The 11,497-nt window shown below is 38.3% G+C and overlaps 2 protein-coding genes across 3 annotated transcripts; both read left to right on the top strand.

Annotated features, from left to right (window-relative positions):
• The first annotated feature begins 857 nt into the window (after positions 1–857).
• Positions 858–2,626, top strand: LOC108722844 (glutenin, high molecular weight subunit DX5). 2 transcript variants are annotated; one of them, XM_018448177.1, is made up of 3 exons: positions 858–992; positions 1,333–1,555; positions 1,637–2,625. In XM_018448177.1, the coding sequence occupies exons 1-3, from the start codon at positions 990–992 to the stop codon at positions 2,215–2,217; spliced, it is 807 nt and encodes a 268-aa protein (XP_018303679.1). In that variant the 5' UTR covers positions 858–989; the 3' UTR covers positions 2,218–2,625. The 2 variants fall into 2 exon arrangements, with proteins under 2 accessions (XP_018303679.1, XP_018303680.1); XM_018448178.1 differs by having other exon boundaries at positions 908–992; positions 1,333–2,626.
• A 1,170-nt stretch (positions 2,627–3,796) lies between these two features.
• Positions 3,797–10,062, top strand: LOC108722803 (ataxin-7-like protein 1). Its single transcript, XM_018448107.1, has 6 exons — positions 3,797–3,854; positions 4,737–4,793; positions 4,947–5,051; positions 5,577–6,385; positions 8,332–8,382; positions 8,478–10,062. Exons 1-6 carry the CDS (start codon positions 3,797–3,799, stop codon positions 9,285–9,287), a joined length of 1,890 nt encoding a protein of 629 aa, XP_018303609.1. The 3' UTR covers positions 9,288–10,062.
• Positions 10,063–11,497: the final 1,435 nt, after the last annotated feature.

Below are 11,497 nucleotides of genomic sequence, written 5' to 3'. Positions count from 1 at the left end.
ACATTGCAATTTCACGGTTCGCTATTCAGAAAACTAGATATAGTCACTCCAAGATTGTCATAATCTTTCGAATACATACCTAAGAAATTAATCTACCCGTTATTCGCTCTCAGTTATTATTGATCAATTAACTATTAGAAGAATAACATCGTAACATCGTCGTTAAACTTTTGAACTGTCAAACACGTACGTTTGCCATTTTCTGTATACGAGTGGTTTTCACTATTAACGAATAAAAGTATATAATTTTGACGTATAATAATGTAGGATTCCTTTTATTATATAAACCCAATTTATCTTTATTTATCATAAATTAAAAGTTATATATATAATATTTAAATATTAATAATATAATTTTTATTAATATCAGAAAAAAGGATATAATTGAAAAATATTAATTAATATCTTTACTTAATTATAACACATTAAAAATAATTTATAAGTTTAATTATACGTATCAATTAATAATATAAAAATTCCACATATTTTTTCTGCATTCAGACATTCCACAAATATTTAAGTATTATACAAATTTGAATTTATATAGGGGATTCACTGGAATTTACGACATGAATGAACCGAAATTAAAAGGGTGACTGACAACATAGCTTTATCGTCGTGATAAATTACAAGTATATTTTCTTTGCGAAACTTGATTCGCGGATGCGCCTTCGGGAAATACTTTCTTATCTAACAGCGATTTGTATACATCACTTCGGGAAGATTTTTGCGTCCACCAAGATATCGCAAACTCGACAACTGGGGGAAGTTGCAGTCAAGTTTCCCACAGACGCATGACTCGTCGACTTCGTAGTGGGGATCACAGTGAAGCCGAACGATTTATATAGAAGGAATGCTTGCTACATTAACACTTGAGTTTCGAACGGTGAATCGCACGATCGTTAAATCTCCCGGTCCCATTGGATACCGTTGGTGAAATCCTCGTGTATTTATTGAGTTCAGTAAACGCCTTGATATATTCGATAATCATGGTAAATAGATCTGATTGTTCCTTAATCCACTTAATTAATACTCTTGTATTATATAAGCTGCATTTATTAGATACCAATATTAATACTAATTTGGGGGGGGGGAAGAGAGATTATATATTTGACAATTTATATATTTACTTCAGCCTGTAATATTTGTATTGATTAATTTATACAAATCTCCATTTTATGATGAATTTTATTTCGATATCAATGTTAGCTAATGATAATGTATAATCTTCTCAAGTAACTTAAATTTGTTAAATGGTAGAGAAACGAAATTCTTAGCATTTTTTTATAACATATCTTTATCCATTTAAATTGAAATTATTCTCTATTACAGTTGAAATATATTATACTCTTCGCTACTGTGTTCTACATGGTGCAGTCGCAACGACCATGGCATGCTGGTACCGGTAATCGTCTGCCCCAGGTTCTACCTCAATATATTGATGAGCGAATGGCGGCGGAGCAAGCAGCTCAAGCAGGTCAAGCAGCTCAAGGAGACCAAATAATCCCAGCGGGTCAAGGAACTCAAGGAATTCCAGTGGGTCAAGGGGTTCAAGGAGTCCCAGTGGGCCAAGGGGTTCAAGGAATCCCAGTGGGCCAAGGGGTTCAAGGAATCCCAGCGGGTCAAGGAACACAAGGAATTCCAGTGGGCCAAGGAACTCAGGGAATCCCATTGGGCCAAGGGGCTCAAGGAACTCCAGTGGGTCAAGAGACTCAAGGAATTCCAGTAGGCCAAGGAGCTCAAGGAATTCCAGTAGGCCAAGGGGTTCAAGAAATTCCAGTACGTCAAGGATCTCAAGGAATTCCAACGTACAAAGGAACTCAAGGAATTCCAACGTACCAAGGAGCTCAAGGAATTCCAACGTACCAAGGAGCTCAAGGAATTCCAACGTACCAAGGAGCTCAAGGAATTCCAACGTACCAAGGAACTCAAACTGGTACCGATAGCACGTTGCTTGGAAATCGAATAGGTGATGGAGACAGCGGCTTTGCAGCTGCAGCTGCACCGCCCCTGAGCACGACCATAAATCCAGCTGATTTACCAGTCGATGCTCACGGCGACATTGACTTGGTAAATAGGATCAAGACCTGGCCGAGAGACAAGCAACCCTTTTGGTACATTAACTGGCAGGCGATTCAAGCTCATCGTGGCGACGTGAACAACACCGCCCGGCCAGCCCAAACGCAACCGAATTCAAGATCGTTTTTCGCGGGTTAAGACATCGAATGAATATTGCAAATCGAACAACCAACAAGACTGTAAATTTAAGCATTTGTTTCTAATAATAGATTAAGGACTCAATCGTCGATACATATTTATGGCCGTTGACGACAGCGGTTATTCCTAGTCAAAACCGTCTCTTTGGAAAAATATGCGATTTCATGTTTCGAAGAGTCGTCAATCAAGATTATTACATCGATCCGGTTTCTCGAGGATAGAGGATTCGGAGGCGATCGAAACAAATGTCATGTGATTGTGCGAATTCGCATGACTTGCCTTCGTAATAGAATTAGTGATCAAATTTTTATATGAAAAGACAGAAAAGACGATATTATGTGAAAGTTCAACCACAAAATAAATGTTAGTACTTCCAAAAAAACGATTGTAAACTTTTATTTCAAAACGTTACTGCAGAAAAATCGAAATAATATTATTTAACTATTCAACGATTGCGTCATTGTGATATCTTTACGTTATGCTGTAATCTTTTTGCAGCCAAAATTTCTGCTGAATCATAATCATTCTCTATAGTCTCTATACACAGCGCGCTATGAATCACTATAATGACTTTTCGTAAGGAAAAGACTTATAATTAAAATTGTCAATATCTTGTTTAATCCAATTGAAAATATTAACAAATGCCTATATGATTTACAGCATTATTAGTCGTTTTATAAAGAAAGTTTTCAACAACGCGCGGTTTGCATTCAACAGAAATTTATCAATGAAGTCATGTACGTGAATGACACCGAAGCAACGCGCGACACGATCCACGATCCACCTGCCGCGAAGAACAGTCGGCGCAACGTCGTTTACGTCGTACGCGACTCGACTCGTCGCGATTGGCTGGTCGTTCTGCGCACGTTGTCGTGCTCACGAAGGCTCGTGACGTCAGGGTACCGTCGGCCAATGCCGTCTCGCAGATCCGCAGTGTTGGTCGCCCGTCGCAGTATTCGTACTTCGTAGTGCTTCGTAGTGAGCCGCGCGCGTGCGGTACGCGAGAGTGTGTGCGTGCACTCGATGGGTACGCGAGATTCGAGAAGGCAGCCACGCGGAACGGTGGAAACGCGAGGACTGGCGAGGACGACCTGGACGACGGAGCGAGCATCTTGGTCGCACGACGACGCGTCGCGAAACGGCGTTAGACGCGATATGTTGGTCGAGATATACGTTTGAAGGGGACACTTGGTCGCGCGCGTGCTACGCGTACTTGGACAATTAGTGGAATCGGTTTGTGGTCGGGTGGGGAGAGGGAAGAGGGGAGAGGGGAGAGAGTCGAGAGAGGAACTGTGGCTGGTGGAAAAGAGCGAGCCAGAGTTGCCAGAGTGGTGGTGGTGGAGGAGGAGGCAAATGCGTCTGGCCGTGGCGCGACACACACGCGGACGCGACGGGCGCGACGGCGACGGGAGCGACGGAGATCGCGGGGGCGAGGGAGAGTAGATATAGCGTGGAGTATAGTATCGCGCCGCACCTGACAGTCCACGCGGCCCGGCCCCGAAAAACATTCTCGCTTCGCCACGCTATATACACGCGAGGACCGCGCCGTGTTTCACTCGGAACGCGAGCGCCATTGGCAATGTCGGGAAGTGACAGCCTGGCCGCAGCCGCGACGGCGACGGGCGTCGGAGGCGCGCGTACCTAACCTCACTTCGACGCTCCTTTGTCCGGTAGCGCGACACGCGCGCGCGCGCGCGCGCCCGCGCGCCTCGCCTCACCTCATCGCAGGGGGCTATGTCGAAGGGGGTGTTGTGTGTTATGTATCATCTATCAACGGCACGGGGGTACGATAACACGCTGCGAATTTTCTCGCGTGCTCCCCGTGCGCCCCCGTCGCCATCAAGTTTTGCCTATGATTTTCAGGACTCACTGACAATTATGTAATTCGAGCGAGCGTACGCTGTCGATCATTTGCCGAAAATTGAACGATCGGCAGATCGTTTATTAATCGATTGATGGTATTTCTGAGATACATTGTTATTGAAAGAAAGAGAAAGCGTTAATCACGCGACATATATTTTCCTTCTGTAGATTTCATCCTCTTGAATTTTGTACTACAGCTGTTATTATGCATGTATGCTAGATGTAAATAAAAAGAATAAAGTTGACTTGTCTATAAAGTTCTGTGTTCTTTATTTCATATTTACATTTAAAAGCTCAATATAATACTTGCTGAGGAAATTTTGAATATTTTTATTAATTATGTAGAGAATCTTTTACTCTTTTAATAATATATGAGTGTAGATGAATAATGAATCTTTCATATAAATAATACTCTATTAATGTTTTTGAGTGTAGCTGTAGGATAAACTTTTTAATTTAAATAATATTTTGGACACGTAGAGCATTACCAAGCATAAACCTCCTATGGATATATTCATGATTTATTAATAAATAATACTATATATAAAATATTTCATGTTTTATTAAATAATATATAAAATAAAAATCATTGTTTTTTCTGAAATAAATATTGGTTGATATATAATACTGTTATGAACGTATGTTCCGTGTTTCAGGCGATGAAGAAACAGAAGTCCAACCATCAAACTCAGTCACACGTCTTTCTTCAGATGGTAATTACTAATTTTTTTCAATATATATTAAAATAATAATATATACAATAAATATATACAATTATATATAGATTGTTACTTCTTTCTTTCTCTCTCTCTCTCTCTCTCTCACACATGTTTACCGTAACATTAATTTAGTGAAACATTTTTCAGATATCGATTTGTATGGCTTTTGTCCAGAGAGGGATGATTTCTATGGAGTAGTATGTGAAATATGCGATGCCATAGTGAAACCGCAAGCTCTCATTCAACATATAGGTATATATTCTTACATTATTAATTATTATAGTATAGTGTAACAAAGTATAATCAAATTGCTTTATGTTTAACATAATCTATTAGTATAAACAGAAATGTAGCTCTATTAATAATAATAATAACAATGAGGCGTGATATAATCAGAAACTTTAATTATTTATTAAATGCAGGGCTAAACATAAAGCAAGTTGAATTCTGATTTTATTATTTAGTTAATTATAATCCAAAATTATATTTTGAGTATTTATATAATTCAAAACGCAAAATTTTTGTGTGCGTTTAAAGTGAGCAATGGCTTATCAATTTATATATTTGAAAATTTTATTTAATATATTTAAATCAAAGTTATTGAATTTTAATTTAAAGAAATATTTTTATTATATATTATAAAAAATGTATGTACACAATGATTCCATTCGCAGCTGAGATTCAGTTAAATTGTCAAAATATTTGCAACTCATTAGCATCTTGTATACGTGTATTGCAGGTACTAAACATGTAAACACATCTTCTATTTTGCCACAGAGTGTCGCCATTCCGGCATGGCAAATTTTCCGCCACCTACGACCCCAGTCACAAAACCGTCCATAAAAACTCCCTTCTGCAAGGTCTCCAAGCTGAAGAGAAACACTCAACCATCAGTTCCTTCAGTTTCTGCTTCAATTCCTATTGTTGGTAGCGCGAAGCTGAACCACACGACCGTTAAGCGTACTGCGGATCAGGCGAACTTGTCTGTAGGTGGCTCTCTGCCGATCTCCTCGTCACCCCGATCGCCTCTTGAATCGATCACGGTACAAACTACCTCTCCTAACATAGCCGGTTCTTCGAATATTATCAGTGCATCTACAAGCAGCGGAGGGAGTCCGAGTAAAAGCCCTGGTCCCAGCAGTAACAGTGGCACCAACCAGCCTCGTCGGAAGAGGCTCAAAACGGATCGCTCGTTACTCAAAGACCGCGAGTACGATCCCGATCGGCACTGCGGTGTGTTGAACGAGGAGACCGGCAAGCCCTGCACCAGGTCGCTCACATGCAAAGCGCACACTGTCTCGCTGCGCCGAACGGTCGTCGGTCGCAGCAAGACCTTCGACAAGCTCCTCGCGGAACATCGTGCCGCGAAGGAGCAGCCGAATAGCGGCGGTAGCCGGCAGACAACGAAGGTGACGGTCTCTGGAACCGTCACTGTATCCTCGGCCGTTACCGCCGCCGCCGCCGCCACCGCCGTATCCAACCTGAATAATCCTCTTGCTCCCAACACTCCAGTATCTATTGCCGACTCGGAAACGCCGAGCTCACCGCCTGTACTATCGTTACCGGACACGTATCCACTGCCAAAGGTAAGCAAATCACTGCTTTTTTGTATTCGTAATTTTGTATTGTTAGGAAAAAAGAAAATATTTTTTTTAATCGGCCTCAGTTCAAAAGCCTCCATGCCAAAAGAACACCTCTAAATTTTTATCAAAAAATAAGATTTAGAGGTCGCTAGTGAACGATATTTAAATCAAAGTTTCGATTTTCCTTAATACATGTTTGATTTGATTCAAAAATAGCTTAATCCGGATTTTAATAGCTTAATTTGGATATGGTACCGAATGTTTTTTTGGTCGCTGAACAAGATGCAATAATTCATTTAACCCTACGATATATGTCTTAAGAAATATAGCCCGATTAATGTGAAAAAATAACCAAATTTCGAGTTCAAGATCGATTTTAGTAAGGTTCTAAGCGTTCAAATGAGTCGTTACTCTCCTCAAATTGTAGGTCTGTTCATCCAGAACAAGATCCGGTTGGAATTTTCCCGGGACCTCCTACAGGGCCTTTAAAAGTTGCATTTAATTGGATTATGAAACGTTTTTAAGGATAGAAAAAAGGCCCTGTAGAAAGTCCCGGGAAAATTCCAAGTGAATCTTGTTCTGAGTGAATAAACCTACAATTTGAGAGGAGTAACGATCCATTTGAACATTTAGAACCTTGCTAAAATCGACCTTGAACTCGGCTATATTTCTTAAGGCGTATATATCGTGAGGTTAAATGAATTATTGCATCGTGTTCAGCGACTAAAAAACATACAATACCACATTTAAAATCCGGATTAAGCTATTTTTGAATCAAATCAAACATGTATCAAGGAAAATCGATTATATATATATATACACATACGTACATACATACATACATACTTCCTTTCTCTCCTTCTTCCTGATTCTCCTGTTTCTGTACTATCCTCAGTGTGAATCTTCTTCATTTGCCACGCTATTGTTACTATTATGATTAGACTTTTGCGCGAACAATCTGTATCAAGAAAGCAAGATTGCTGGCGCAATGGTGAAATGAAAGTTTCAGTTTGATTGTGTGTAGTTGAAATAAAAAATTGTACGAGTATTGTTCTTTTGTGTACACATATTATTTTCATAACTTTGCATCTGAGAAAAATACAGGAAATAAATATATGGCTTTCGTACTTTTTGTCGAAATTATTGTGTATGTCTCGATAAGTTTGGAATATTATGCATGATATTCTTATTTTTTATTATGCTTTAAAAAAAACTTTCATTTCTGCATACTGTTATAAGTGTTAGTGATATTGAAAGGCTGGCTCAAAGAAGGTAACGCAGAAATACATTTTCTGGAAATGTAAAGATAAATTTGTTTCAAGCTTGTTTTTCAAATTTATTCAGGTCAAGCTTAAATGATTGTGTTTTAAGAATTTTAATAATTCTCAAGAAATTAGAAATTCGGGCAAGTATCCGAAGTCGAATAATATCGGAAGAATTTTGCAATTTTTTTACGTACCTTTCACAGAAATAAATACCAAATCCAATATTTCATATCACTATGTTCTTAAATTTAATTTAATGTTATATTTTATAGATAATTTTTTAAATATTTATCAAGAACAAAATCTAAATACGTATATTTTATAAATATTTCTTTTTATTATAAAATTTATTTTTAATAAATAAAAGAAACAAAACTGTTTCAAAAATATATAAACATATATAACAATATTTCTTATTTTCAATTTACCATAAGCACATTTTTTTAATTTTAGCTATTTGATAGAAAGAAAAATTTTATTAATCTTAATTTTCTTTGATGTAAGAAATATTTTGTAATCAATGTAGAAACAAAAAAAGAAATATAGAATTATGTTATTCTGCTGACAAACATGGATCGATCGACCCAGTGAAGTCAGCGTCGGGGTACAACCACAAGCTAGCGTGCATAAAGACAAACGCAGAGGGTGTCGGTTGATACTTGTTTTCTGTTTTTGTTATTGCAGGCTGTTGATTTGCTTTATCGGTGTCTGGCCCCGCATGGCTCCACTAAACCTGTAAGGCATGATTTCTTTTAGACACTTAAACGCCACCTTTTCTTACGGGGCCTATGATCCTTACTCTACGTATTGTCAATATTTTTCTTTTTTAGACCAAACTCGAAGAGGACTTTGTCAATTCGGAGGAGCTGCGGAATCTAGAGTCCACGCTGGTGGCCAATTCTACCATCGCTGGCAGCAGTAGTAGCAACAGCAGTAGCGGCTCATCACAACAGCAGTCAAGTTCAATGATGGCACCAATATCCGTAATGCTACCATCACTATCCCCATTACCGGGTACCAACAGCGAAGAGTCATCAGGAATAGCCACCTTGATACCAAGTACTACCACGACGCCCACAATGCCAGTCGTACCGGCACCACTGCCAACCACTTGCATACAACCACCTACGGTAGTCGCCACTGTGCTCGAAGGCGAGACTCCTGTGGACATCGATGCCGAGACCATGTCCATGTACTCACCCGTTTACACCACCAAAGACACTAAATCCCAGCTACTAATGCAGATACAGTCACGGCCAAATAGCCATTCATCACAGTCACCAATCTCAGTCAGGAATTATCAGCAAATGCAAGTTTCCATGCCGAGTCTGAATTTGTTCGAACCAGTGGAACAGCTGGAGCAACAGCATGCCAGTCAAATCAACGGCAAGAGATTGAATCATGCGAGCTCGGTATCGCGGCAACAAAAAAGGCACAAGTCACAACATGAGCAATTGTGCCAATCGTCGCAAGATTTTCCAACGTCTGCATCGATTCAGGTCGAAGCAACGACCACATCGTCGCCATATCCTCACTTCGGCGACATCTCCTGGTCGAATTGTCATCCGGAGCCATTGGCGGTTAGTCGGTGGCTCCGCATCTCTTCCAGCCGCAAACAATACAACTTCAATATTCACTGACATAAGACCCCACCCACTCCGGGCTGAGGACCGTGTGCCGCGGGCGTCGTTTGTCTACCTCTTTATCTTCATGCGACCCCCTTTTTCTTCACCGTCGCCCACGTCATCATCCTAGTCATCGTCGCTACACAGTCGATGTTGCGTCCACAGCCCGTCGAGGGGGGAAGACTCTTGTTTTCGCTATCATGTATGATTACTTCGCGCAATGAGATCAATTGCGATGTATCACCTTGGGCGACACTCCTGTCGAACTTGAAATGCGCCATGTGATCTTTCACTGCTAATATCGCGCAGCACGAATCTGTCAGATCACGAATGCGCTAATTGTGCCGTGAAGAATTCTCGATCAACGGCCTATGATGATCGCGTATGTGGACGTGTACCTGAACTCACGGAACTTCATAAAAAGAAGAAACGGGTTGATGCTCTATTTCCGTTTATTCGCTGAATTTATAATGTAAAATAGATACAAAAAGATCAAGAGAGATAAACAGATACGAGAATAATTGAGAGCATGTCTCGATGACAGTGAATGAATGAATGCATAACAACATTGCGATATCATAATTTTTACACAGAATCCTCACGGTATACCACTGAGAGATTTATTATACGGTTCATCACGTCGCAGAACATTCCTTCAGTCCTGTTTTCTTAACAACACGTATCACGACTCTCTTACAGGGATTGCGGAAACGAATTTTTTATTAGGTGATTTCGAAGTGCTTTTCAAGGTAAGAGTTTATGTTTTGTATCAGGGATATTTCTGTTATAAATCGAGCGACCTTTAATTGTGATAAAATGTTTCATTAGATCTTTCTACTAAAAACATAATTATGAAGTTGTTTAATATACATCTCGATTTCATAATCATAGTCAGGATTGAAATTGTTAAGCCATGATATCACAAATTATTTTTAATACCAAGTTTATTCGCTCGGCTCTTAAAGATTCAAAATGTTCTTTTGACAAGAGAAATATCATGATTTATGCAGTATTCTTTATAATTTTTACATTTTGAACTAGATTGAACTTAATTAAATGAAAAATTAATAATTGCACATAAAATTTTACGAACGGGAAAATTATAAGTACGCAATTGTTTTCACAGTGCATTTTTTACTGAATTGTGCATAAATTTTGTAAATAGATTGCAGATTATCTGTCCCATGTTGTACATAGAAAGGCGTTTAGTATCCTCTATAAAAACATAGTTTTTGCATAGAAAAAAACATTGACTTATTTCTCCATTATGTAAACAGATTGTACATACATATAGTTGTACAATCTTGATTGTACATACATATATTATATATACATATATATATACACACACATATATATATACATATATATATATTTTTTATTGATCACGATCTCTTATCCCTTTTGCATATACTCTGAAAATACGAACCGTCATTATTTAACGATATTTCCGCTTCTTTCTTTTTTTACCGTTTTTGCCATAAGGATATGATAGAAACTGTAGCTCCGAGTGATTTATTTTTCAAGTTGGTTTCATTCTACGTTACTTTGAATTTCACAAAACAAGAGATTTATAATGTAAATATATAAAAGGGACAAATAGAATATAATCTCTTTCGAGTGAATTATATTTCGATATATAAATTGAAGGGGTCAGTGGATGAAAATTTAAATTAAAAATTTCAGAATTCTCATATACGATAAATATCAGAAATAATAATTTATTTTTAAATGAAATGTTTTTGTGAAAGCATCATAAATTTATTTCATCTATTTGCCTTTTCAATAGTGAATCTGTATTCATTTCCGCTCATCAGTAAAAGTCCGCATAAATCTACGCGAACGACTATTGGCACGATCGATTATCGCACTGATTAAAGCGCTGATAAAATGCCAGGTCTTTATTCTTCCTTATCCCTATAGGATACGAAACGAACAAAATTTGTTATATTTGTATATAGTTAAATATTGTAGTGTAGGTGTGTTACTGTTTAATTACTATATAATTATTGAATTGTGACGCATGTGTCAAATGTATGACATAAATGAGAATTAAATTAATATATATTATTGTATGTGTATAGATGAGAAATTTTCAAAAATCGATCGATAAATTTCTTTTCTACGACTCAGGCCTGTTTTATTTTTAGCGCTTCGTTTTTTGAACGATTGATCGATCGCTCCAAATAAATCGTAGACGTACCACGTAGGTTTGCACGCGGACT

The sequence above is a fragment of the Mycetomoellerius zeteki genome, unplaced genomic scaffold (assembly GCF_001594055.1).
Source record: "Mycetomoellerius zeteki isolate Tzet28-1 unplaced genomic scaffold, Tzet1.0 scaffold22, whole genome shotgun sequence".
Classification (NCBI taxonomy): Eukaryota; Metazoa; Arthropoda; class Insecta; order Hymenoptera; family Formicidae; genus Mycetomoellerius; species Mycetomoellerius zeteki.
This window is presented reverse-complemented; position numbering and strand designations above follow the sequence as displayed.